This window comes from Leucopleurus acutus (genome assembly GCF_964270905.1).
Source record: "Leucopleurus acutus genome assembly, chromosome: 9".
Lineage (NCBI taxonomy): Eukaryota > Metazoa > Chordata > Mammalia > Artiodactyla > Delphinidae > Leucopleurus > Leucopleurus acutus.
The window spans coordinates 60213003-60240760 of NC_139144.1; the positions used below are offsets into that span (position 1 = coordinate 60213003).

The 27758-nt window shown below is 52.9% G+C and overlaps 2 protein-coding genes across 2 annotated transcripts; both read right to left on the minus strand.

Moving 5' to 3' along the window:
• Positions 1 to 36: 36 nt before the first annotated feature.
• Positions 37 to 2420, minus strand: HOXA11 (homeobox A11; the record flags this gene model as incomplete). Its single annotated transcript, XM_082846040.1, has 2 exons — positions 37 to 269; positions 1694 to 2420. 2 exons carry the CDS (start codon positions 2418 to 2420, stop codon positions 37 to 39), a joined length of 960 nt encoding a protein of 319 aa, XP_082702166.1.
• Positions 2421 to 15499: 13079 nt separating this feature from the next.
• HOXA13 (homeobox A13) lies at positions 15500 to 17370 on the minus strand (the record flags this gene model as incomplete). Its single annotated transcript, XM_082846140.1, has 2 exons — positions 15500 to 15744; positions 16455 to 17370. 2 exons carry the CDS (start codon positions 17368 to 17370, stop codon positions 15500 to 15502), a joined length of 1161 nt encoding a protein of 386 aa, XP_082702266.1.
• Positions 17371 to 27758: the final 10388 nt, after the last annotated feature.

Below are 27758 nucleotides of genomic sequence, written 5' to 3' on the forward strand. Positions count from 1 at the left end.
ATGAAGCCCCCCACCCAGTTCCAGTTGGCTGGAGCCTTAGAGGAGCGGGTTGGCCGAGTAGTACTGTAAACGGTCTCTGTTAATTTTTTTTTCCTTCATTCTCCTGTTCTGAAACCAGATTTTGACTTGACGGTCAGTGAGGTTGAGCATTCGAGACAGCTGCAGGCGCTTCTCTTTGTTGATGTACACACTGAAGAAGAACTCCCGCTCCAGCTCCCGGATCTGGTACTTGGTGTAGGGGCAGCGCTTTTTTCGGGTTCGTTGGCCACCTGTGAAGGGAGAAAGAGGCAGGGAGAGAGCCAGGTGTGACGGCTGCAGTCCATCCCAGAGCCCCAAGTGGAGGAAAAGGGCTGGCCGCAGGGACTGGAGGCCCTGCCCAAGCCCCATCAAGGTCCCCCCAGGTCCCTGCCTCAGGTTCCTACTGCCGGCTGGGGAGAGGCTGCCGGCGGAGGCTCAGCTCCAGATAAAAGTCAGCTCCCTAGATAGGCCCCCAGGGAAGCTGCTTACTCTGCCCCAGAGCAGAAAGGAGGGCTCCTCACTGCAACAGGCGAGTTTGCGCCGCTGAAACCGCTTTCAAAGCAGCGAGCGGGGGTCGCCGGCTGTCTACAGCCTGGCCAGACTAAACAAACAGCCGCCCGCCCGCGGACATTTCACCTTCCAGCACCTGCGCGGCCGGTTCCCGAGGCAGTAAAGGCGGCCCCAGCCCCAGTCTTTCCCGGCTGCGGCGGGACTCGGCCCTCGTTAACATATGGGGCAGCTGCCGGGTCTTCGTCAGCCTGAGTCCTGGCCATCAGCTCCTGCCTCCCCGGCCAGCCTCCTGGCTTCCGCGAGGTGGGGAGGTGGCAGCGGAAGCCCCCTACCCTGGGCCTTTCCTGAACACCAAGGCCACACAGCCATCCTGGTCCCCCCGGCAGAGCAGGGGTGCTATTCCAATACGGTGGAGGAACGAGGGGTTTCCCAGAGCTGCGGGCAGGCTCGACTTGCTCCCCTTTCAATAAAACTCCACCAGAAGTAAAGAAAAAAACCCGCTTTTGACAGATTGAATAACAACTGTAACATGCAGTCGGACAGAAGGCGGCACGTAATTGCCACCGCGCCACAGGAAAATGGCTTCCTTTGGACAAAAAGGCCAACTTTGGGTTAGTTTGTTTCTTTTAATGTATTACTCGAGCTAAGCGGGCTATTTTATCTGTTAAACACGTTCCTAGTGCCATCGTTAAACAGCGATGTCTTTGAATCCCGGCCGGGACTGGAATCCCGGCGCAACACATGGCTTTTATAAAAATCTCCGGATTACCTCGCTATCAAAGGCTCCGGAGCCCTTGCAAGGGGAATTTACAGGCGCCCACCTCCGGCTCCCCAGCCCCGACCTGGTCCCGAGAGGGGTCGAGCTGCTGGGCTTGGGAGCCGAGAAGGGAAAAAAGGGAAAAAGGCAGTTGTGTGGGGTTTTTTGTTTGTTTTGTTTTGTTTTGTTTTTTTTGCAGGCATGCCTCGGCCGGTGGGTATTTCACGGCCAATTTCAGCACTCGCCACGTGATCCCGCCTTTTATAACAAAGTTTTGTTGGGGGAAACCTAAAGGCCCTTCATAAACCTTATATGCTTATAAAACAGCATATAAAAATTTAACAGCGGTGCTGCGCTAGATTTCCAACTCCCCTTTCATAAAGCGCAGGGCGCTGCCTTTATACGTACTGGAGCCGCCGGCCTTGTCCTCAGTGTGGCCGGAAGACGACTCGGGGCTGCTGCTGCTCTCGGGGCGCCGCCGCCGCTCCTTTTCCTCCGCCGCCGCCGCCGCCGCCTCCCGGCAGCCGCCGGCGCCGCTGTCCGAACTTGAAGTTGCCGGCGTGCCCGTGGCCGCTGCCGCCGCCGCCGCCGCCGCCGCCGCCGCGGAGGTCGCCGCGGCTGCCGGGGGCCCCTTCTCGGCGCTCTTGTCCCCAGGGTAGTCGGAGGAGGCGAGGTTTTCCGGGGTGCCGTAGGCCGTCTCGAAAAACTGGTCGAAAGCCTGTGGCAGGACGCCGTTTCGGCCCACGGTGCTATAGAAATTGGACGAGACGGCGGGGGTGGGGTGGTGGTAGACGTTGGCCGAGCTCTTGGCCAGCACGTCGCCAGGCACGCCGGCCGCGCTGGGCGCCTGCAGGCAGTCTCTGTGCACGAGCTCCTCCGCGGAGTAGCAGTGGGCCAGATTGCCGCGGGGGTGCCATTTAGTGGCGGGCTCAATGGCGTATTCTCTGAAGGTCACTTCGCGCACGGGTTGGACCTGGGGCAGGTTGGAAGAGTAGGAGTATGTCATTGGGCGCGAAGACGGGGTCTGGGGCAGAAAAGAAGGGAGGCTGGAGAAATCTGGACCCGAGACGTAGTAAGTACAACTTGGCAAATACATGTTAGAGGAGCAGGGACCACGCTCATCAAAATCCATCATTGGGCTACCTTGGGCTTTCCGCAGTAGCCGAGCTTAACATGATTCTCCACTGCAGCTGCCTCTTTGAAGCGGATCCGTGAAGTAGAAATTTGGAGACGTAAGCTGACGTGGAAATCTATCCCCATCCTTAGCAGGGAGGTGCTGGTCATGTGACCCGATGTTGAAATTGACAAGCTGCTAGCTAGTCCGGACCTTCCCCCCCCCCCTTTCCTTTCCTTTCTTCCACACACACCCCCCCCCCCCCGCCCCCAGCTTCCTTTCTTTGTAGCCACCTCAGGGGAAGCAACAGATCGTCACTCGGTGTTCTCACCGAAAGCACGTAATCGCCGGTGTAACTCATGTTGGCTGGGGGGGCCTCCCGGCGCGCGGCGAGGCTGGGTGCTACCCCGTGCCAATTGCTTGTGCTCAGCTGCACGGTCCTGGCCCTCGAGTGCGCCGAGGGCGGTGAGAGAGCTCAACTCCTGCCACCCACCACTCCCCGGGTGAGGGAAGCCACAGGCTGGGGGTGGCCGGGTGGGAGCTCGTCGCTGCGTGGCCCGTGCGTGGTCTTGGAATCTATTCGCCTGGAGGCTCGCGTTCGCACCTCCTTCTTCGCTGTCCCCCTCCCACAGGCTTGCTTTGGGAACCACCTCTGCCTCCGACTTTGGCCGGACCCCCTTCGGGACGGGGTTTGCAGCCGTGGATGTGCCTGCCTCGTGGCTCGCCCGATTTGCACGGTGACTTGATTACACGCTCGCATTCATGGTCACTTCCGAAGCGCTTTAGTGCCTTCCGTCCCTAAACCGCCAACAACCTGGGCGGCTTCCCCCGCGGTTTGTCAGGGATCCGCAGGTCCCGGAAAGCCCTTCGTCTCACCCGGGATCCACCTCCCTTTCATTCTCCCTGCCGGCCTCCTCACCCCACGCCCTGCCCTTGGAGAAACCCGCTCCTCCTCGCTGTCTGCCGGGGTTCGGAGTGACACCGCAGAGCCAGAGGCATGGGAGCTGCGCCGCTGCGCACTGGTCCGCCCGCCCCCCTGCCTGGTCTTCTGGAGCTGAGGACTCGGGGAACCATGGAATTGAGGCGAGCCTTGGGCTGCTTTAGAGGCGCTGACATCCAAGGAGACTTCTCCTGGGTATGCTGCACCTTCCGGGAGCCCACAGCTGAGCTCCAGAGCTGTAGGGAGAGTGGGGGCAGTGAGCAGGGGGCGAGGGCCAGGGAGCCGTGGCTGAGAAAGGGGTAACACGCCACCTTTCCTCTGCAAAGCTTGAGAGCCAGGGATGTGCAGGGCAGAAACTCAGAAGGCTCCGGCGCCTTTCCGGCTACTCATCCCACAGAAGGGACACAATGCCAAAGAAAAGAGACGTCTTTCTGAACCTCCCAGCACCTTGGGTGAAAAGAACGCTTTGAAAAGGCTAGGTTTGAGCTAAAGAGAGAGACAGAGGCCATAGCAGCTAGTATGAGTCTAGCTTTCTTGGGAAGAGGAAAGAAAAAAAAAATGAGATGGTGAAAAATGCTTGCCATCCTGCAGGACTGAATGAACAATGTTTGGGAGAAGCAGAAGAGAAGGGCATAGAGCAGCCAGGCAGGGCCAGGCACTGGGAGGGGTCCAGCTCTGAGGCCTCCCCACACCTATCTTCTTGGAAGGAACTGGATGTCGCTGAAGGAAAGTTGAAAAATGAAAAAGAATAACCTTTTCCCTTTCCCCATCCAGGAAGTAGCCGAAGGTATTTATATATCTCGGGGAGATTTAGAGTATAACCTCTAAGATCTTTGGTATTTAAGTGTCAACATCGATTTATTTATTTATTGCTGAGCTAACTGTAACTGACACAATAACAAAATCTAATCGTGTATTGCACTGCAAAAGAAATATTCTCATTATGTATTTTCTCTAAATGATGGCCCACCATTGCATTTGAATACTCGCTGTAAATATCAATAATATCGAGTAATTACTCTGTAGTGGAGTACACTAATTTATTAGCATTTATGTTTATGTGGCTCCAACCCCCCCCTTTACAGGGTTGCGTATCACAAATCAAACTACTCCGACACATTGGTTTAATGAACGCTTTATTCAGGATTTGCTGCGAGAACTTCCATGCCCCTTGAATCCCTGAGAGCTGAACTTGAAATTATTTGTGCATCTCCAGCTTGACATATTGGGGCACTGTGGCTTGTGCAGAGGGCAGTATCGGTGTGAGTGAAAAGGTCTGGTGGGAAGGAAGGTCATTGGGAAGGGCAGCTTGAGACCTCCTAAAGCTGGGAATCACAGTTACAGGATTGCCCTGCAGCGAAAAAACTTCTATTTCCAGCGGCGACCAACAAGGCAAAATATTTATTTCTCCACAGCATCTTTCTTGAAGACTGAATATAAAAGGGAGGAGAGGTTTGCGAACAGCAGTATTTAAGTCATTCCCTGGCTGATTTTGGCTCTCTCAAACTCTCTCCCAGCAGCCCACCCAGTCCCTGCCACCCCGACCCTCGGACAAAAGGAATGCTTGAGGGGTTTCAGTGACTTTGCCATAACAAAGGCGCCACCATTGCGGGGCTTGCCCTGCCCCTGGGTGAAGGCAAACAAATTCTTGCACTTGTATTAGGGCTTTTAAGACTATAATTGAACCCGGGGGCGTCTAGGAGAACCAAAAACTGTTCTAGACAGACCTGGGGTTTTATAGCAGTGTTGGCAGTCAACTTCAGCTTGTGCCTGAGCAGACCGGCTGCAGTGGCCCTCCAGCGGGGGACGCCAGGCTACCTACCCTAGCTGCACGCAGCCCCTCTCCCCATTAGATCGGTTTTCCCCTTGGTGCCAGGGAGAGGGGGGGTCACCACAGAAAGGTTGGTATAGGGATATGTGCCGTTCCGTAGAACTAGTGCCTCCCGTGTTCTTGAGAGCCAAGCCAAGAGGGTGCTGGTCAGTCTGGATCCCATGGGTGTCTGCAGGAGACAAAGGCGAATTCCCGAGGAAAGGCTGGGGCAGGGCAAGGCGCTCTAGGAGCGGCTGGAAGGGCAATTCGGCTGAACCAAAGCGGGGTGCCGGGAGGGTCTTGCAGCCTGGAAGGGGGTGAGTGGGGGCGTTGCTGTGAAGATGGATGAGGATAAAGGCTCTTGATGCCAGAAGGGAAACCGCCTGGAGCGGCGAATGCTTTTAGTTCCCCGGCAGGGACGGGAGGGTGATGCTCTGATCCCCAGTGCTGCGCACTCTTCCCAGCTTTGCCTGCTTCTGCCCCCCTTGCCTGGAATATACTGGCGGTGTGAATGTTTTTTGGGGGGGCTATTCGGAGGTAGGCGCAGCTCTGAGGATCAGACCAAATCTTAGGGAGGCAGAGCTTCGGGTCCTTGGTTTTGACTTTGCTCTGAGCCTAATTGACTCTTCCGCTTTGCAGGAGGCCCAACAGCCAAGCTGAGCCCACCCGGCTCAAGAGAACACCCGAGGAGGGGGGGGGGGGCTAAGGCTGCCCTGGAAGGCCAAGTGCGAGTTGCATTTTTTGAAGAGTCCAAGATGGGCATGGCTGTGACATTGGCCCTGGAGACTGGTTTTCCATGAGTTGTTCTTTCTCAGGAGCTCCACGGTGTGAGGCCATCTCCAGAAACGTCTTCAGCGTGTATTTCCTTTTATCGTCAACCCGGAGCCCCATGGCAGCTAATGCAAGAGGCCAAAAATGTTTTGGAGAAAGAAAAACAAAGGCAGGAAGTGGCGGCGGCTTGACGGTGCGTGTGTGTCTGCGGAGAAGGGAGGGAGCCATTTCAATCTCTTCTTGTTTTTCCAAACTTCAGGGTCCAGGCAGCCCTCGCAGGGCCGACCCGTTGCTCCCCGCGCAGCATTTGGAGATGGCCACCCGGAGAGGAGAAGGCTGGCGCCGGAGCCAGCCTTGTCAGGCGGAAACGGCTAACGAGGCGATTTGCTCAGCAAAGCAGACCAAGCCTTTCCAAACTTCATTTGATTTGGCCCTAAAAGTGGGGGGTTGGGGGATTCGGAAACACCTCCCGCACCCTCCTTGGCGGGCGGGCTGAGTGCTCCGTGGCGGGGATTCGGGAGCCCTGCACTCCACGCGCCTTCCCAGGCGGGATATGGGAATAAAGTGTGTCCAGATGCCTCTGCCCAGCACTGCCGCCTCCCCTTCTTCTTGCAGCCGAGGGGTCTGGGCAGCAGCCGGAGGGTGCCTGCTGGCAGTGCCCAGGCTGGGTAGCCTTGGCACGGTTAGTGTGCACCGGTGTTGTCGTGCTGGGGGCGTTTCCCCCAGCACGAGTCATTCAAGGGATGTGAGCAGAAAGGACCATCACTTGATAGGCAGCCTAACACCCGCTCACTCTGAGGGAGGATAGAGCTGGGGGGCAGGGAGTGCCTCCACGCTCCGGGGTTTCCAACCCCAACTGGCCATGCTGCTAGGCTGCCCTCTTCTCTCTTTGGGGCCGGCTTGGCCTCTGGCAGCGGCTCATTGTCCCGGAATCTGAGAACCTGAAGTCCCCGTGCCACTTGCAGCCCTGTGACTGCTCAGTGCATAACCCTTAGTGTGAATGCCAGCATCAGGCTGTCCGCTCACTCTGTTTCCTCCTTAGCCATCAGTCTCCATCTCCCTGCGGCTCCCGCTTGCCGGTCTCCTGCCTCTTTCCAGCTGAGCCTCCCCTTCTGCGGCCTCCCGCCTCTTCCGATACCTCCCCTAAGCTGAGCAAGAGCTGAGGTGCCACTGGAGGGCACTCAGTTCGGAAAGCACAGAGAAAGGAGGCTGGTTAAGTTCCTGACTCTCCCCCAATTCAGGCCTCCACCAGGGGTCTGAACTGGACCTCTCACTTCCTTCTTCTGAATACTCCATTCCAGGTTCTTTTTCTCTCCCTCCCTCTCTGATCGACACTCCCTCCTTCTCTTCTTAGGACTCAGCTCCTGCTTTTGTGGGCCTGGCAACCTTGGATGGCAGCCGGCCTGGGAGGGGTAAGGCCCACCTAACAGACCACAATTCACTCCCAAAGGTCAACAGTTGTTTATCTGTGGATCACATAAGGCACCAAACTTTTTGCTTTTTCTTGCTGGTCTGAGCCCCTACCTTCCTCTGTCCCTAAATGCCACACCTGTTTCTAGAAAGCTATACAAAAGACCATTTCAACCCCTGTGATCATACTGCACACAGGTGCAAGAGCCAGCTGGAGGACCCAGGGTGGAAATGGCTATCAAGCCCTTCATGGGGCTGGAGGCCAGGCCGCCATTTGGGGGCTTTCTCTTTCCAAGTGGGAGATATCCTGGAGGTACATCTGTCCTCCATGGTAAGCCTGGGAGATGGGCTGTCTGGGAAGCTCAGGAGATCTCCTAGAATTTGTTCTTAGGAAATGGTCTATTGGCAGATCATGGCCAACTAATCACATTTCCGGGCACCGTCTAGAGGAGGCACTGAGGCTTCAATGAAATATCAGGAGACCCCCTTCTATCACTACTAGGTGGAGGCAGGGGCTAATTTATCTCCTTGGCTTGGACAGGTGGCACCTGTCCCACCCACAAGCTCCTCCTCCCTTCCCTAAAGCAGGGGAACAGGTAATGCCTTGAACTTGACCTTATGGTTGGTTCTCATCAGACTCACAGGTTCAATCTCCAAGGTCCCTAAAGATCTGAAGAAGTCCACATCCTTCCACTGGCCACTGAGGGCTGGGGCATAGGGTTTAGCAGAGGGTCTCAGACACCCAAGCAATCTGGTTATTATTTAGTTTCGTGTGTCCCAAAGTGATGGGAGAAAGAGGGTTACTTCCTTTGAGAAGAACTATTTTTATTTTTATTGTTGTGGACTCATTAAAGATTTTTTTCCCCTACTGAGTGGGAACAGATGGGGGTGGGGGTTGAAGGGCAAAGCCCTGGTTCCCAGTGTCTGCCTTCCATCCTCCCCGCAACTTCGGCCCAAACGGGGCTTGGCTTGCCCCAGACAAGTGTATCCGTAAGAAACAGGACAAAAGACGGCAGCCCAACCAGAAGGCCATTTCTGGTCCTCGGGGTCTTGGTCCGCACGGCTGTGGCTAACAGGAAGCTCCCATACCCCAAGCTCCAGCTGCCACCTAGGGCAGTTCCCCAGGCTCCTCCAAGTTCAGCCTCGATCCATGGCTCACACTCCAGGCTGGAGAAGAGCGAGCCCCTGCCTAGTCAAACCCTGCCCTTAGGAGTCTCCCCTATGTGCCCTGATAGGCAGTTCTGTGATGGTACCTGTCCACCGACAATCTTTCTACCTACGTCCCCTCAAGACTCCACCCATGCAGCCCTAGGGATAAAGCTCAGCTTTCCTGCATTCTGTTAAAAAAAAAAGATGAACTCATTTGCAGGGTCTCTTTGATTCACCTGGAGCAATAAGCTCCGTGGCAGAGCAGGTTCAAGCGACTGACCACTAGGCCGGACGCGGTGGCCTGCTGCAAGCAGGCTATGGGCAGAGGCAAGGGGCCCCGACCCCTCCACAGCACAGTGAGGGGGTTCTTGGGGTCTGGGAGTCAGGGATTTTTACCTTTGGCAGAATGCACCTCACTTCTTGGCCCATATTTTAGGCAGGAGAAGAAGAGCATCAAAGTTCTCACCAAAGGCCTGCCATGCACTGAGGGAGCGGACCTGGACTCAGGGACCTCAGTAGAAGGTCCCAGCAGGTTCCTTGCTTCCCTATTCTATTCCATGTCCAGCTGGCCCGGCTGCCCCCGCCAGGTCCCTTGTTTCTACCGGAGCTCACGACTCGGATCCAGCCGCGCGTCCGCTCTCCTGAGCTTGAAGGCGTTGCCTCTCACCCCGGCTAAGCTTCCGGTGGGCTCAGCTCTTCCAGGACTCGACGGGGACATAGCCTGGGCCACCCCTGGCTGCGGGAGCTCCTCTTCAATACGCCTGGGGGCGAAGGAGTTGGTAACCAAGAAAGAACTGCCTCCAGTCCACGATCCCAGGGTATCAGAACCAGCTTGCAGCCGGCCAGTTGTGTGTCCTGCGCCTTCCCGCGGCGACCGGCCCTGGCCATGGAGACAGCCATGGCGCGGAGGACTTGACCTTTACGGCACGAGAGGAGGGCGCTCTCTGAGATGCCGGGAGGGGGGTTCTGCTCTTTCCAACCTCTCCCACCCAATAGCAGCCGGGACAACGCATGCCGCTCACCCCCATTCCCCCCTCCATTTTGTGCAGTGTCCGCAGACCCGCAGCCGGAACAAAGCTCCCAGCAGTGGTGTCACCGTCGCCTTTGCGAGCTCTTGTCCCTAACTCCCCTGGGCCAAAAGCCTCAGAGCTTAAGCGCAGCGATCTAAGTTCCCCCCGCCCCCCACCGCGCCCTCTTTTTTCACTTAACCCTCAGCCAGGGCCAGGGTACTACTCTGGGTGCCGGGCCCCCGTCCGTGCCAACTTCCCGTGCGCCGGGTCCTGGCCTCGGGCTGCGGGCGGCGCCGGGCCTACAGCCGAGCCTAGCGTGGCCGAGGCGCGGGATGAAGCGAGGCCGAATCTGCTTTCCGGCCCGGGCGAAGACCCGGGACTGCGCGGGGCGCCCGGATGCGGCCGCACCGGTCCGCAACGTGGCCGTGCGTGCCCCGTTCGCTCTCCGCTCCCTCGGATCTCACCCCACCCGTCAGGCCGGGGCTCAGAAAGCGGAAGTATTTGGTAGAGAAAAACACGGTTTCTTTTCAGCCCGTTTCAGAACCCCTTTTAGAGAAAATGCTCCTGTCAAGTTTTATTTCCCGTTGCAAACCACCTTCCACGCTGCCAAGAATTAAGACCGGGAGAGATTAAATACCCGATTATTCTCATGGGGAGGGAGGGGCGGGTCGGAGAAGGGGCACCCGCACAAAACATTCGTTTGACTCGGCTTGTCCTCATCAAATAACGCCTAGAGAGACCCGCGAAGGCCCGCGCGGGCGGCGGTGACGTCAGCCTGCAGCGGCGGGGCGAGACGCGGCGCGGTGGCCGGCCCTCCGGAGTCCGCCCGGCGCGGGCCTCGGGCGTCGGGGCCTTGACCTCTGCCTAATGTCCTGCTGCACGCCCTCTCTGGCCCACAAGCCGTCCGAGCGAGGCCGGCTCTCTAAGGCTTTGAGCCTCCATTTTGAGGAGAGAGTTCATACCGACGCGCGGAGGATTTCGAGCCTCCTCGGCCCCCGAGGGGCGCGGCATCGGGTGGCTCCCCAGGTCCGCGGCGGTACTTCTCCCGCGCGTCCCCGTCCCTGCACCTGGGGGAGGCCCCGCGCCGCTGCGCGACCGCCCGCAAAGGTTCGCACATCTCCGAGGCCCCGTTGTGAAGACTGCTGCCGGGTGGATCCAGCTCTTCGGCGGCGCGACGGAGCCAGGCAGAAATGAAATCAACTGTGGCGAGGCCTTGGCTGCTTCCACGGAGGACTTTTCTGTGCCAGCGTCTTTTTCCTTCCCTTGAAAATCAAATTAAAAATAGCAAACACCTTTCAGGCATTCGTCGGCGCTAGGCAGATGCGCTAGGATTGAAGCAGCCGATCAGAAAGTGGGTATTTTCATAAAGAATGAAGCCGGCTGTTATTGACCCGGCGGCCTGGCGGGTGAAAACTTAATTATTGTGTGCGTGTCCTAAAACTGAGGCATAAATCTCCCCAGGCCTCTTGGATAACCTTACATCTTTGCTTATGAAAAATGGGATGTGAGCAACTCGCTGCACATTTCTCTGATTCTCCAGGTCTTGGGCTGCTGACACGCATTCGGTCAACTTTAAAGGAATGAGCATAAATCAGCAAGCCCCTAGCGTCTCCTCCATAGAGGTTCGCAAATCCGGAAGGGCGCCTCTGAACCCCCTGGGTCTGGAGCTTAGCAGTCCCGGGCAGGCTCCGTCTCCCCTCCGAAAGAAACTCGGGAATTCGCAGAGAGGAAGCGAGTAGCCGCATCTTCACCAAACCCTCCAAACACACTCAGCAGAGTGTAATCCGCACATGTATTATCATTCGGTGAAATGTGTCATTAGCTACCCGCACACACATGTATCATCCTCAGCTGAATTTCGCTGCCTCGTGAATTTTAAGAAAATATCTCAATTAGGTTGAATTTTTAAAAAGAATAATTTTCTCCCCCTTTCTTTAAAAAGTTGTTTTCTGTTTTCAAAGAAAAAAACAACAACTTAAATGGATGGCTTAAGCTCTGTATCAGGCATAAATAGTTGTGAAATGCAAAGTGGCGTTTTACAATCATCCACTTAAAATACCTCAATAAATTTGACAGTATTAAGAGCAGATGGAAAAAGTAGATTTTTTAAAGTACCATATTTACAATTTTTAAAAAATGGTCACATGACAGGCCATTACAGGATTAAAAATCATTGCTAATTTAATAGACGGAGACGGTGTCTAGTTGTTTCCATATTACAATTTCTTATTCTGAAAGTGTGTCCCTTTTAGGAAAAAAAATACTTGAATCAGGTATTCACCAACACTATCCCAGTGTTTGGTGTTATTATTCCTACATAGTGGCTGGCATCCTCCTGGATGTCTTTTTTCTAAAGGTTCAGATTAATTGCTATTTGGGTATTGGGGAGTCATCATAATCCATGCTTACTTCAGTTTATCTGGTAGATCCAGGGGAATTTTAAGTAAGAGGTAAGATCCACATTATCAACATCTGTTTCAGAACAGGCAGAAGAAAGCTCTGAAATATCTTCTGTCATTAGTTTCAAAAGCTGAAGGGAGGAAAAAAAAAAAGAAAACTACTACTTTACCCAGAGTTCCTGCAGTGGCGATGGCTTGTGAAAGGGGTGGTATTCCGGCTGTAGAGCTGCTGTTGGCCTCCTTCCTAGGCCTGAAGCTCAGAATATTTCTTACATCTAAAGAAAAATATCCCCCAGTCAACAGAAGAGTCCCCTTCGGAGCTGTTCGTAAACACACAGTTTGATCCAGCTTTGAGGGGATTTTCCACCACTTTAAACACTTTGGGAGAAAGCTGTTATTTGGGCTTGATGGCAGCTCACTTAGAAACGGAGTGCTGTGGAACAAGCTGTGGGGACGTTGATCTGAAGCATCATTTTCATTTGCTCCCACAAGTGGAGTGAAAATCCTCGGGGCAGCAAAATTTGATTGCACTTCACAAGACCACTCCATGCGTACATTTCAAGACCATGCTGTTTTTGAGACAGCTTTAGAGATTCTTTCTGTAATTCTCCACCAATAAAGGAGGTTTAAGTCTTCAGGTTGGAGAGGTTTCCGTCAGCCAGGTTTGTAACCAACCAATATTATCTTCCATAAAATGATGAATACGTTTACTCAGTTCACAATTACTTTCCTCTAACATAAAGATAAAATTAACCTCATCTTGAAATTCTGCACCCTAAGGATCCTGGTTCCACCAACGTTTCAATACATATTTGCGTAGCATGTTTCTGACAAAACACATCACCTTATGTTTATATTAAACATATAAACATACATATGTGTTAGTTAGGACTCTAAACACATCTGATGTATTGTTTGGGGTCAATAAGTAGTAGAGATGATTATTACCAGTATAGTTTTGATGGTGGTTGTTAATATTAAATGTATATATTTCTTCCATAAATCAAATGGCAGCTTAGAAAACATCAGTATAAGATTGCACACCACCCAGGCGCAGCACTCAACCCTGAGCTATCCAGGATAACTCTCCTTCTGCATCCGTATTATGGTCATTTTGTAGATATGAGATCTTTAAGCTCTCCATACTGACCTCTTAAGAGGTGAGTTTCTTTGAATTTCTGAAATGTAACTCTAGAGCTCTAGAGTTAGAAAGGCATCTGAAACTTTTTATTTACCGTATAGATTCCCCTATAGCTCTAATTAGGATGGTAGACCACCTTGGAGGGTGAGGACCAAGAAAGAATGGTTATTTAAGAACACCTCTTAGACTGTAACAAAAATGTACAGCTTAAAAGCAGATCTGCAGAAATCCGATGCAGAGCAAGCCACTGTGAATACAAATCAAACCTGGCCATTAAAGAAAAGGAGCAAAACTTCATCAGGTACATTTTGTACCTGAACTCTTGAAATCACCTTAAATTATATCATCCTGGGTCATCAGTAATTAATGATACTATATCTGTACAGATTCTACAAATACATTAACAAGCACACACAAGCACTGATATGCAAATGCATACACGTATACACATATGATATATATTCACATATATACAGGCACATGTATAACTTACATATATTCAAATTTGCTCCATCTGGAGCCAAAGAAATGAGTACTAAATCTCTAAAACAAGGAGTCAAGGAAGTAAGACTTTTGATTCCCTTGAAGCTGAAGAATTACAAGGAAGCTTGTCAACGCAAGGTGGCGCCCTTGATCTACTAATCCAGCCGAGGCCAATTCACGAGCTGTCAAAAGTCAAGGTCACAAATTGTCTTTTTTCATCAAGGTCAAGGTTTAAGGCCTTTCCTAGTCCTGTCATTTCAACAAATATCAAAACCTGCCCTCTCAGACACATGCAGACCCAACAGCAGACTTTAAAATACGACAGCCTGGGCATCGCTGATACTAAACAACTGGTTTTCATTTTCCACAGGGAGCCTGGGAATTTATATTATCTCTTCCTCCTTTCTTTTCTCTCCCTTTTAGAATACCTGACACTTTAACCTTCTTGAAGCACTTATCTAAATTTTTAGGATTTTAGTTGTGAGGGATTTCTCCTTTTGCTTGAAAAATCTGTAGCCAAAAAACAAAACAAAACTGAATAATATAGAAAAGAATGGTCCTTGGTTTGTATAGGACAAACCTGCTCCTTTTCTTTCTGTGCAGTGCATGTTTAGCATAGGAAAATAACGAGTATTTCCTTCAGATTTTAATGGCAGTGACTACTTTATTAACATAATTAATACCACTATATCAACTATCTACAGGTCTAAGTTGTTTCTTTTTTACTATTATTTTTAGTAGAAATATTTGAAAAGCAGGTGCACAAATACATTTTCACAGTGTGCTGAATGTCTTTATTTACAAGATAGCATTTTATAGTGAATATGAACAAGATGAATGTGCTGGTTGAAATAACTGCTTGATTAAAGATGTGCTGTGAAGATGAATCCCTAAACTTTCTAATGCAGTCTCATAACACAATAAACAAGGAAAAAAATACTAATCCCTTAACAGATCAAAATATAGAAAGTAAACATCTAACTGTCACAGGGGAATGGATTTCCATTCTGACTTTTCTAAAAAATAAAAAAGGAAAATTATTTCTCCAGCAATATGTTTATTAAGTATTGGGAAATATCAATTTAAATGAAAAATTGTGTTCAAACCAAAGGCCACCATGTTAGGGTAGGACCTCTCAGGAGATCTGACACAAAGTGAATTCCGTGAATTATCTGATGCTTTAAATATTTTTTAAAGCTATCAAATCCTTTGAAAAGTAGATTATATTGGGGCGGAAAATATTGTCCAAATGCCACAACAAATCTTGTCATAAGCAAGTAAAAATTATTATCAGAAGGACATTCCCAACCTGGGGTTCCCCTGTAGCCTCAAAGGCTCACTCAGCTGGTTGTATTTACTACCAAGACAAATGATCCTCGGAAGAGCTTTCTCTCCCTTTGCCCCTTCATAGTAAATAGTCCAAGATCATTATTTCAGTACCTTCTTCTCCTTTCCTTTCTAAATCTATACATGACATGTTTTGCAGAATATACAACAATGGTAGGACTTTCACTGAGATTTACCTGAGCAGTCACTTAACATGCAAAGGGGATTGTGATGGTGACACAAGGACAAGCATACGTTTACAACAGCCTCTTGCATTTGTAACCAACTTTCGGATTATTATCGTATAACATACTGTCCTAAAATATAACGGTCACATAAATACTTACAAGATTTCAGTAAATGTGTAACTTATCTGAAATTGCGTATTTCGGGGTTGATGTTTGACTCTAGAGTTTTTCATTGAATGGTCTGGTGGGGTTGGCGGGAGAACTGGCAGTCTTTACCATTTCTTAGAGTAAAGTTTTAAAAGAGTTGTAGATTCCACAGGAGAAAAAGATTCCCCTTAGGAAAGCAAAATGCCAGTATCTCTCTTTCTCTTTCCCATTCTTCAATTATTATTAGCATTATAATCATTATCTGGACAAAGCAACGAGTTCTGAAGCATTTCTTCAAGTTGCCCTCTAGCTCCACTTTTAATCCATTAACTAGTGGTCTTCAGTTTGTTGATAACTTTTTTCTCTTTGACCCTCCTGTTCTGGAACCAGATTGTAACCTGCCGCTCGGAGAGATTCGTGGTGGCTGATATCCGCCTCCGTTTGTCCTTGGTAATGAATTTGTTTGTAGCGTATTCCCGTTCGAGTTCTTTTAATTGCACCTTGGTGTAAGGGACGCGCTTCTTTCTCCCCCTCCTGTAGGAGCTGGCGTCTGAGGGATGAGAGACCACATCTGGAAAATAGGGAAGGCAAGTTACAGAAGGGTCAGATCCAGGCCAGGACACAGGCAACAGCTCTATCTGAGACACCGCCTTGCAGTGCCCGGCTGCCCTTTGCCAGGCTGTACAATCCAGCCTTTCTGCCAAAATCTGGAGGGCCAGTGGGGAGGGTGGTTAGTTCTGCACTGAAATGAAATCGCCCAGGGATCCAATGACCACCCCAGCTCAGGCCACTCTGCCCACACAGCAGCGGGCTTTGCTTGATCTCCTGGCCCAAACGTTAGCACCAGGCTCAGGGGACAACACTTCTACGCCCAGATTCCTCGCTGTATCCCCAAAGCCCCAACACTTGATGTTTCTACACTGAAGGATTTTTGAGAGAACGAATACGGGCAATTTGGTGAACCATTTCCAGGTCAATTTCCCATCCTTACTTAAGTCGATGTCAAGGGCTGGCGAGGGCGGGGCGCAGAGGGAGAAGGAAGCCAGCTAGGGTCCCCACAAGCTTCTTCTCAGCTATCCCTCACCCAGGGAGAGCCAGGACCAGCCCAACTCAAGAGCAGTGCGGGCAGGGCAGGCCAGCCGGGATCGGGCTCCCAGGGGTGCAGCACCACTAGGACAGGCCGGGGAGAGAGCAGAGGGGCACGAGGGTGACCCAGGAGCGAGCGGAGGAGAAGCTGGAGCAGAACCGGAGGACCGGCACTGAGAAAGGGGCGCCATTTACCGGGCAGAGTGGACTTCCAGAGGTGGGAAGGCTGTGCCTGCTCTTTGGGGCAGTACATTTGGCCGTTCCAGCCGTTGGGCAGCGCCCAGGGCTGGTAGCTTTCCATGGGAAGACCCAGGGGCTCGTGGCGCGACTCTCCAGGGCCCCCGAGGCCGGGCACCACCGGCATATCCAGGTAGCCAGGCACGGGCTGATGGTGGTGGTAAGGCCCGGGCGCATAGCCCTGGTGGTAGAAGGCGAACTCCTTAGCGCGTGAGCTGAACTCCTCGGCCGCGGGGCCAGCGGTGTCCATGTACTTGTCCGCGAAGGCAGCGGCGGCGGCCGAGGCTGGCTGCGCGCACGACTTGATGGCGTTGGGGTGCGGGCCCATGCGGGCGCAAGGGTAGTAGCCGCTGCCGAAATAGCCGTAGGGCAGCGCTGCGGGCCCCGACGAGCTCTGCGCCGCCGCCGAGCAGGGACTGCACTGCTTGGCGGCCTCGGCGCCCGCTGGGCCCGCGGGGCCCGGTCCTCCCGAGGACGACGCCGCCGCCGCCGCTGCTGCAGCTGCGGCGGCGGCCGCAGCGGCGGCGGCGGCCGACGGGGGCGCCTCCCCGGGCGCGCTGCTGTAGGCGGCCGCGGCGCCGGGCGCCAGGGGCGCCGGGTGCGCCATCAGGTTGCGGCACTGGTTGGCTGCGGCCGCCGCGGCCGCCGCAGCCGCCGCCGCCACCGAGAAGTTGCCCCCCGCGGCCGCAGCCGCCGGGTGGGGGAAGCCCCCGCCCCCGGCCCCAGCCGCAGCCGCCGCTGCCGCCGCCGCCGCCGCCGCCGCCCCTTCCATGTTCTTGTTGAGCTCGTCGGCCACCAGGCCGCCGCCGTTGTCGTAGAGAAACATGACGGTGGGCTCGATCCAGCGGGGGTGGAGGAGCACGGAGGCTGTCATAGCACGAGCCGCATGGAGAAGACCCCAGTGGCGCTGTTTTAAAAAGCCCCCAAGAAGTGAAGAGCGCGCGGCGCGGGGCCGGGGCCAGAGCGAGGGGGGCGGATCGCGCCCCGCGGGGTCGCGCCAGGCGGCCGCCCATTGGCCCGGGCCCCCCCCTTCCCGCTCCGCCCATGGCGTATGCAAAGCGGGCGGCTCCAACCCGGGCTCTGCTCTGTACACCCGCCGTCCCTGCCGCCGCCCGCGAGGTCCCCAGCGCCAGCGCCCGCCGCGCGGCCGCGCACCATTCACCCAAGGGAGAGGCGGGGGGTGCGGAAGGGTAGGGGCGGAGGACAGGGCGGGCGGGACCTGGAGGGAAGAGCGACCTCCTTGCAGCTCCCCTTCCCTTCCCCTCTCCCAGTGAGGCTCGGAGCAGCGTAAGGCGGGGAGGGTATGGGGCGAGATGTTGGGTTGCGACCTGAGGCGATGGGAACAGGTCAGGTAAATCTGCGGACGGCTGGGGACGGTAAAGTAGCGAGGCGTAGACCAGGCTGGGTGTTTCTTGGGGCCTCCGGCGCTGTTTTCTTTCCAGGTATCCGCGCCTCTTTCTGCAGCGAGACACCAGCACGGACACTTGCGCTTTCGGCTTCGACAGCGTCGCGATTTGGCTCTCTTTCCGGGGGAACCGTGGCGGGGCGTTTGTGGATGCGCCTGGCTTATGGGTCCCAGGACATCCCACTGGAAAACTTGGACTACATATAGAAGCTTCCTCCCCTTCTTTGTCCACAGTGTTGGTGGGCAATCTCCTACACTCGTATTTAGGCCCATATGCTCAGAACGACCCATCACACCCACACGGACACACGCGCACACACACAAACCCAAGTGTGCTCTGATCACACACTCACACTTTTATATACAGACTGTTTCTCACTTTGTCCCAGTAACAACTCTTCCTCCTCCAGAGACTTTGAGATGGAGAGAGCGATCTTTATGCACCGTTATTCAGTGCTCCCACATCTCTAGCCAGGCTGGCCTGTCTTGGAAGGTTAAGAGGAACAGGCCCCAGCTGGGTGCTGAGCTGGGACTCGAGCCCCCCTTCTGGGGCTTTAATGAGGCTTCACAGAGCCTGGGCCGGAGCTGACTCTCCAGGCACCTGGGCACTCTATTGCACTCCGTTTGGGGACAGGAGAAAGGGACTCTTTGGGGCCACTTCATACCTTCCCCCCCCCCCCCCCCCCCGCTAAGTAGGACTGGGGAGAGCACTGTCTCCAGCCTGCAGCGGGTGCCCGGTCCTCCTCTGGCCATGAACCAGCTCGAGAAGCTTTTTTCCTCTGTGCCTGGGAAATGCGACCCTTTCCTGAGAGCACAGTGGGGTGTTGGTGCTGGAAGAGGCAAGCAGCTGTCATATTTTGGAGAGGGATTCTGGGGGTCCTGTCGCTTTCGGTCACATACTCTCACCTCCGATTGCGGATGCTGTGAGCTGGTCAGATGCCCAGAAAGGGAACATGCACTCAAAGTGAACATGAGTGCATTCCACCAGAGCATCAGAGTTTGGAAGAGTGCTGGACTCCCTTCCATCCCGGGCAGACTGGTGAGCAGCCAGGCTTGGACCTGTCTCCTGTCTCAGCTTGCAGACTCAGCCCTCAGGTCAGGGCACTGCGAATATCCCCATACCCTTACCAATATCCCCTTACCCCCGCCCTGGTCTGCTCTCTAAGTTTCCTGTTCTTCCCAAAGTGTCCGGACCAACGAGGCTGGGCTCCGGCTTTTATCCACCCTAATCCCAGGTTTGCCCGGACCAATGTAAGTGTTGCCCAATAAAACCTTCCATAACCCGCCCCCCGCCCCCGCACCACCATACACATACCCAGTGTGCCCTTTCCCTCCTGCCTTTTTAGTAGCTCCGGGTAAATATTGATTTGCCCCCAGTTTACCTCCTCCCTGACTGACCATTTGCAGACTAAAGAACCAGCCTCTGTAGGGACCTGATTTTTGTGTTACTTTCCGGCCCGTTCGCCCCCCTTCCTTCCTCCAAGTGGCATTGTAAAACTCATGATGACAAAGAGACAGGGTAGGGTTTGAGGCCCCAGTTCCTGAGGACTTAAGGGCTGTTTTACATACAGGTCAGACACGGCTGGAGGCCAAGGTCAAGTTGAAAGTTGCAGTCTAGCCATCTTGAGAACTGCCATGCAAGCCTGGAGACCCGGGCAGCTCCTAAAGGCCCACTGCCCACCTACCCTCACTCTTGATTCCCTTTTCCTTTAGAATTCCTCCTGTTTCTGGCTCTGTTTGGTTACCCAGCAATTTTTGCTGCCTTTGTGGAGTTTTTGGGGCGGTGTTTACAGACTCTTCTTCTCTGCCTCCGCCCTGCTCTTGGCCCAGGCTTCGTTCCTCTTCTGTTTTCCAGCCAGACCCGGAAAAACGAAAACACAGCTCGGGGAGCACCCACCAGCCAGCGCCCGTGCCAGTTCACCTCTGGCCATGGTGCAGCTGCCTCCCGGTGCACACCGCGGCCAAGGCCAGCTCCACATTCCTCCCTCACTCTCCCCACTTCACCGGAGACCGAGCCCTGCATGCAGAGGAAGGGCCCCAGCTCCACAGACTGCCAGAGCCAGCTAGGTCCCTCCTCACCAAAAATGGTGAGACAAGATTTCTGCTGAGGAGCCCCAAGAAGGTTTGTCTGGGAGGGACGGCACTGGGGGGAAGGCTTTGGATTGCATCTCGAATTAAGCTTTGCTTCCTAAACTCGGTAACCCCGCAAAGGAAGGGCGTCAGGCCTGAATTATTTATTGAGCTTTGTGGTGGATCTTTCGTGATCAAGTTATTGGGATGTTTTCTTAGTTCTGAGTATCTCTCTATCAAATTTTAAAAACTCGCGAGATGTGATTACTTAGAGGGAGGCAGCCCTGCCTGTTCCCTTATTGTCTTGGATCTCAATATACACAAAGTGATTTTTCTACCAGGCAAGTTAGTGGTGTCCTGGTGTGCCTTCACTGTTTTTAAAAGTCTGCGGGTCCCTTTAGATACTGAGTTGTAGCCACCAGTGGGGATGGTTTATAGAATTTGAATGAACTCCATGAATAATTTTGGGTTTCTAGAATTTCTTCTTACTTTGAAGTAAACCTCTTTCTCTCCCCTTCTTGTCCATTGCTGAGAGACCCAAGAGATCCACTGTAGGTTCCCAATATTGTTTCTTAGCCTCTTAGCCCTCCAGGCAGCCACCAAACCTGTTGCTGTGGAAAAAGAAAGGTTGGAAGGCAGTGAAGAACTGGAGAGTGCTCTGGGAAGCAAGCACAGACTCTCCCAGCGTTCTTCCTCTTTTCCCAAGGCAAGGTCAAGGCTCACTTGCCTGCACAGCTGGTTGGGTCTCATCCTCTGAGCTGTCCCTCTGCTTTTTTGTCTACCAGGCGCAGGAATTCCTATGGGATTGCAGGGAGATGCCTCAACTTGAATCCCGGCAATGACAAGTTTATCCTCAGACCCTTGGTAGGCTTTGCTGGGAAGCCATGGCACTCATTGGGATCTGCGGGTGGCAGTGGCCCCTTGAACAAGAGGGTGGCAGGAGTGGAGGTGGACTTTGCCCGGCGCTCCCTGATTTCCTTTAGAGGAGCCCCGAGTGGGCAGCACGGCAAGACTGGAGGGCAGCAGCTTTTGTTCCAGGAGCTGCCAGATCCTCTCTCTTGCCAGTGCCTTGGCAGGCATAGCTTCCGACCTCCTAGGGCAGGCTGGGGTGCCCTGAGGGACTTTGGTTGCTCTGGAGCTGAAGAAAGATACTGTGGCTGGGTTTTTTTGGAAGGGGGGGTGGGGACTCGCTGCCAGCCTGAGCTATGAGGCCCTGGGTTCCCAGGGTTGGAAGAGAAAAGGACAAAGGGAAACCGGGTTTTAATCGAGTTTGATTTTCACTAGCAAATGAAATTTACCTGCTCTCACTTTAACTTGGAGGAGGCTGTCAGCACTGCTCTCTGGCACTATTTCTCTGCATCCATCCAGCATTAGGATAAACATTCCTTGGTTGGTTTTAAAGACACTTTGTATTTCAGGATATTCATGTGTTTCTAATGTATCCAAGCAGCTTTACGAGCTGCATTTGCAGAACATCTTAACCCTCTCTCTCCCATTGCAGGAGGGGTAGGGGCTCAGAGATAATGGCAAAGGAAGAAAGATCCAGACGGGGAAATGGCTGAGGAGCTGAGGCTAGCTAAGAGAGAAAGAAAGAGAGAAAGGGGGCAACACCAGAACAGGATAGCACTTCCAAAACTGTAGTCAACCAGACTGTTTGGGACAGATGCAGTTGAGGGACAGCTTTGTCCATGGTGGGCTTTATGAGTTTCCCCACCAGGGTAGAAACTGTACTCTTTCTTAAGGAGAAAGGGTAGGTTCTGAAGAAATCTGGGCCAGCCCTGGCCAGTAGGCAGAGAAATGGCACATCCTGAACCACTTGCTGAAGCTTTTGTTCTAGATTTTTTTTCTTTTCTTTCTTTCTTTCATTTTTTTCTTTTCTTTTCTTTTTTCTTTTCTTTTCTTTTTTTTTTTTTTTTGCCATTTGAAGGCAACACAAGGCCCAAGGCTGTAGGGACAGTTTTGGACTGTGGGAAGTCACTTGGCACTGTGGTGACCGAACGCTAACATGGTGAAAATGGGAGGATGAGCAAGATGCAGGAAGATCCACGAAGACCCCCACTTTGCCTTCAAAGATGCCCTCATCCTGTGGATTTTGAGGACAGTGAATTTTTGGAGGAGCAGCTGTCCCTCTGCCTGGTGTGTTCCTTCTGGTACCAGGCCTTCAAGGCCGCCAGTGCACAGAGCCCCAGAAAGGACCCCACTTCCAGCCCTGCCCTGTGGTATTTCTCACAGAAAGTCCTTGAGCAGGAATAGGGGCGTCTCCCCTTTTAGAACAACCAGGCCCAGGTCCCAGGCTCCCTTGAGGAGCAAGCCCTTCTGCACAGTGCCAGCCAGTGGTGCCCAGACTCCGCAAGCTTGGCGCAGACTTGGAGTGAAGGGTGCGTTCCCACCTCTGAGACCAGCGGCCCTCCGGCTCAGGGAGGCCTGGGTGATTCCCCCAGTGGCGGCGGAGGCAGTGATGGTGAGGGGAGTGCTGCCTGCCCCGACGGTTCTGCCGCTGCTCTGCTGTTAACAGGACCTGGAAACTCAGCCTCCATTTACAGGACGGGAGCCTGCGTTAGAAGCAGAGGGAACTCAGAGAAGTGCTCCTCAGAGGCAGGAAGCGCCTTCTCGAAGTCCTCAGTGGGCCGGCCAGGGTACCGGTCCACAGGACTGCGGGGCCCACACCACCCAGGGAGTGAGCTCCCCGTCACTCCGCCGGGGCGCCGGGAGAGCGCAGGAAGGCCGAGGAATTCTGGGAGGCTGCGGTGTGAAAAGGGCGAGAGATCTCTATCCCGACGCTGTCTGTTTGTCCCTGCCACAACCCAAGAGGAGTCCCAACTGCCGGCCTCCACCCCCATCCTAGCTTGATGTTCGGGCCCGCAACAAAACAGGAAACCAGCTCTGGGGGCTGTGGATTCATTATGTCAACAAATACACCGAAGACGTTCGAACATTTGAAGGAAATAGGGGGCTTGGACGTAAGCCTGGCCCCGCGGGAGCCCCCAGCTTTCTTGCCGAGAAACCGGTGCAGGCGGCCACGCGGACTGGGCCTGGGCCCGTGTGAGTCCGTCTCTCCCCAAAGACTCCCACGTCCCTGACCCGGGTGGCAGATTCTTAATGCATAGAGCAGCTAAGGGAAGAAAACTCACCAGCGCAGCCACGAGAAAGGGGAACTCGGAACAGAGCACCGAGAGGTGTGATCAGACTTTTACGTGCAGGTTATATGCCCTAATCGTAACGATGTGTGTGCACACACAGATTCACGCATCAAATGAGCGCACACACCCAGTGAACGTGGACATCCAAAGTCCTGTGGGTGAAATACAGGCATCATACCAAGTCTTGAGGAAGAATAGTTCACCCTGTCGGACCAGTCTGGTGACATATTTCGGGGTGGCTGGCGTCTCCCTACCCTTGCTGATTTTTCCAACCACTCACCGTTCCCTCCCCCGCGGTTTTGCAAATACACCTGTCCCCAGTGGAAGGCAAGCCCCCGATTGGCATTTACCTGGTTCGGGTGTTCTCCCCAGAAACTTTGGCTGGCTCTGGGGACCCGCGCTGAGCCGATCAGAAGCACCGACGTTACTCGTGGCGCAGCTGCCGCTCCTTTGTCCCGCTCCTCTGGCCCCGCTCGCCCCAACGCTCAGGGAAACGAAGCAGCTCAATAAAAACTTTTGATATTAGTTTTTATGGGTATTTACACTCTGGTCAGAGGAGCTGAGTACGGAAGCTCCATTAATCAGCCCCCAACCTCGGGTTCGGATGCTCAGTTTATGGGTTGGGAAAGTGAGCTTGCCGGAAAGAAAGCATGGGGATGGCTGGCTGATTCCAGAGAAATGAAAAAGGGAGCAAGGTCGTTTACCGTTTTTGGAAAACGAAGATTAAAAGGGTAACTCCAGGTGCTACCCGACGGACTACGTTTTTATTTGACCCCCTGGCAGGGATAATTTTTTCACCTTTGCCTAGTGCAACATTTTTAAAAAAATCTTTTTATTATGGAACTTTCCAAACACACACACAAAAGTACAACGGACCCCTATATACCCAAATCTTAGTTTCAACCATTATTATCATTTAGTCTTTCATGTTTCATCGTCCACTTCCACTCTTTTTTCCCCTGGAGTGTTTTAAAGTAAATCCCAGGCATCACATCATTCCACTTCCAACATAGGATTTTGAAGATAAATTCAAGGTTAAGCAAAATTGCTCAATAAAATGAATCCTTCCTATGTCTGAGGGTAAGAGGTCAGTGTGTTTGAACTTGAATTTTTCTGATTACAATCTAGAAAGGACTTGAGGGTCCACCCAAGAGAAATCTGGACAAAAAAGGAGAGTGGCGTGTTGGGCATCTCTCCTGAAATTTTATGTGTCTCTTCATCAAGAATACATATGTATGAGTGAGACACATGTTACCCTTTACCATGAACGTGTCGTCCTTTAATTGAAGATTTCTACTGCTGCATCAGGATTTGGGAGGAGAGATGAAAACCATGCCTCAGTCCTTTCTATGTCCTAAATTGACATCTATTTCCCTCTTATTGGACAAATAATCATTTCCCATTTCAACACAGCTCCTCTCCTTGTAGAAAGCACAGAGAGACTTCTAATGATTAATCTAGGAAGGGAAAGTTTGTTCTGGGTTGATATATCATTGCAGTAACGACAGTTTTCAAGAACAAATGCAATTCTATGTATTAAAAAAAACTCCTCAGCAGTAAAATATTTTTTAAAAAGAATGACTAAAGGTGTTGTGGCTTGCTTTGTTTTAATTCAGTGGTCTAATTGACAATGAGTATGATCCTCCTCTGAGGCGTGGTTTCACTAAAGCCTTGGCAATTTTAGAAAGCAAAAAGGCAAAAATGGAAAATAGCAAACCGTTGAATCTGACAAATTCTACACCACTCAGCTACTTAATAAATTCGAATCCCACTTGTCTGCGTGGATATTGGCCATTCTTTCTGGGGCAGAGTATTGGGTTATTTTGCATTTGGATTGTTTATGTCTCCTTAATTAATTTTTTTGAGGAGTTGTGAAATATCTGGGACACTTTGACCCTGGGATGCTTTTATGCTAATAATATATACTAAGATATATGCTAAAATCGCTGCTCATCACAGTAGAAAAGAGCTATTTGGCTAAACTCATAAGAGATGTGTAAATTAAGCAAAAGGAGAAATTACGTGCACAGATTTTATATAACTTTCTGACAACTCCAACTACACCCAGCAGAAGCCCCTGGAGACGTTGGCCTCGAGTCCCTCCCCTGCAGGCTATGGAACATCAGCGAGATCAGTCCCTACCAGGGATCTGGGCAGCTCCTTCAAGGGTCCCTGGTCTCCTGATTCTAGGATGGAGTTCACCACCACGGGTATTACGGTTTGGGTCAGGGTCACCGGTGGAGACTGCAGAAGTGGGAGGATTCGGAGGAAGAGGGAGAAGGGACGAGAGATACCGCAGCAAAGCTGGGAGACAAAGAGGAAAGGGGAGACGGGAGGGTGCAACATAAAAAGGAAACCATAACTCCCATCAAAAAGTCAAGCCATGCAGCCCAAGTCAGGCCCGTGTTTTTAAAGCTGCACAGAAATCCATTCTCTGCGGAAGCCTGTTCTCCGAGGAAGCCTGGCTGGGCCCCCCACCCCCACCCCGCTGGGGTGGAGGGGACGCTTAGGCTGTAGGTCTCCCTGCAATTTCTTTAACGGCACAAAAATAATCTGAAGCTTGAAAAACCGATTGGAGTCCAGAGTTAAATGTGAGCATGAACTTCTGCCCATAGAGAGTGGGAGCAAGGAATTCTGGCTGGTATCCGCTGCCCCGGCATAGGTCTTGAGCCATACTTGGGACAACCCCTCGAGCCTGCTAGCAATTATGTGCTCTCAGCCACTTTTAAAAAGGCCATATTTCTTTACATTTCTAGAACCTAATGTGGGGTTATGTCGGGTCATGGGACCCTTGGCTGGTGCAAAGTAATTTGATGTCACTGAGAGCAAACAGACTCGTTTGTCACCCAGAGGAATAGACATCCCCACGGGCCTGAGCTGGGAGCAGAGCAGAGCGGGGCTGGCTGGGGCTGGGGGATCCAGCCATGGGTCCAGTGCTGGCTTAGCCAGGTGGGCTGGGAGGGGGCCTTCTGGGTTGTTCATGTAGGTGCAGGGGAGTGAGGAGTCAGCTCTGTTCCAAGCACACATAGCAGCCCGTTGAGCTTGTGTGGGACCCAGATTGTTTCAGGCCCTTGCATCCCAAGTTCATTTTCAACAGGACCCAAGTCTCAGTTTTTCATTCCCTGAAGTTAAAGCTGGTTGAACCAGGAGCAGTCCTTTTCCCCTCACCCCACTCCACTCACTGCTGCTCTCATGGTCTGTATCGGACTCAGTAAAACCGAAGGGAGTCTCTCTACCTGAGGAACGAGATTCACCCAGCTAAGAGGTATGAAGAGGAGAGGGCACAAGGCACCATACACCTTATACTCCTTTGGGGATGACTTCAGTGTTGACAGGGCTGGCTAACATCTTGGTGAAGGGCTTCAAATCGTTTGCCTACAATTGTCTTATCCACTGTTTCCAGTTCCTTTCATTTTGGGGGGAGTAGGATAACACAAAACAAAAGAACAGGATTCCCTGAGCCCTCCTTTGAGAATCAGGGAATGTTTAAGCCCTGGAGTATGGGTAGGTGTGGAGAAGGCAACTTGATGGACAAAAGGAGGAGGGAGGAGGCCACTTCTGACAGCCCTGGACTGAGCATGAGGTGGGAGTCCTCCTATCGAGGGCAACTCTCAGCAGTCATCACTGTCCCCTGCAGGCCCCACCCCAGAGGGCCTGGAGGGCCTATCAGCGGGGCCACAGGCCCACTCTTGGGGGCCCCAGTCGCGGATCCATGAAGTCCTGGGATTCACACATTGCAATGTGGCACGTACATATCCCTTGGCCTCCTGTATCATAAGAAGGCATCCCGGGGCTGCTCCTCGTCCCTGATAATTCTTAGATGATGTAGTGGAACAATCAATGGAACAAGAGGGAAAAATTAGATCCAGCCAAAGTGGTCAGCCATGAGGGCCCGAGGAGAAGACCCTGCTTTAAACAGGTGAAGCCAGCCAAGAGAGAAGTTGCAACTGGCATCTCTGAGGCAGATGGGGAGGCCTGCAACAGAATCCACCTATCTTTCTGCCCACCTCCAGGTTAGGAAGAGGTGCTGGCGCAGCTGGGAGAGCGAATGTAAGAGACGGCATTTCATGGCAGGGCCCGTTCTCCCAGGGTTGTGAAAGGCGCCCAGTCCTCCATGGAAATGAGACACTCTGGGCAAGAGAAAGAAGACAGGGCAAGGTCCAATGGCTCTGCAACAGAGATGCAGTGAAAACACACCTGTGCACCCTGGGAAGCTGGGCTCCTACAGCTCTGCAGTGTGCCTGGCCAACACCAGCCCGCAGGTGGTGAGGGCTCAAAGCAGACCACTGGGTGGGATGGCCTTCAGGGCATTTGCCTCACCTGAATTCTGCAGCGATCTTTTGGTTCCCAGAGTCACTCGGTACCCTGGAGGAGAAACCACATATGTCGCTCCAGCACTCTACTGGCTCTGGGTTCAGGATTTCCAGGAAGAGTTGAACGGATATCCGAGGATCCTGGGCCCAAATGCCCTCCGTTGGCTGACCAGGACCCCAACCTGGAGAGAGGAAAGCCAATGAGAGCTAGACCTTTCCTCTCTGAGGTGGAAATAGTGCCTCGGTCCTGAGTGGTATCCCTGCCCTGGCCCGGGAACATCGAGGCAGCCGCATGCTTCGAAGGGGCGGCCGGGGAGAAAGGGTCTTCTCTTCT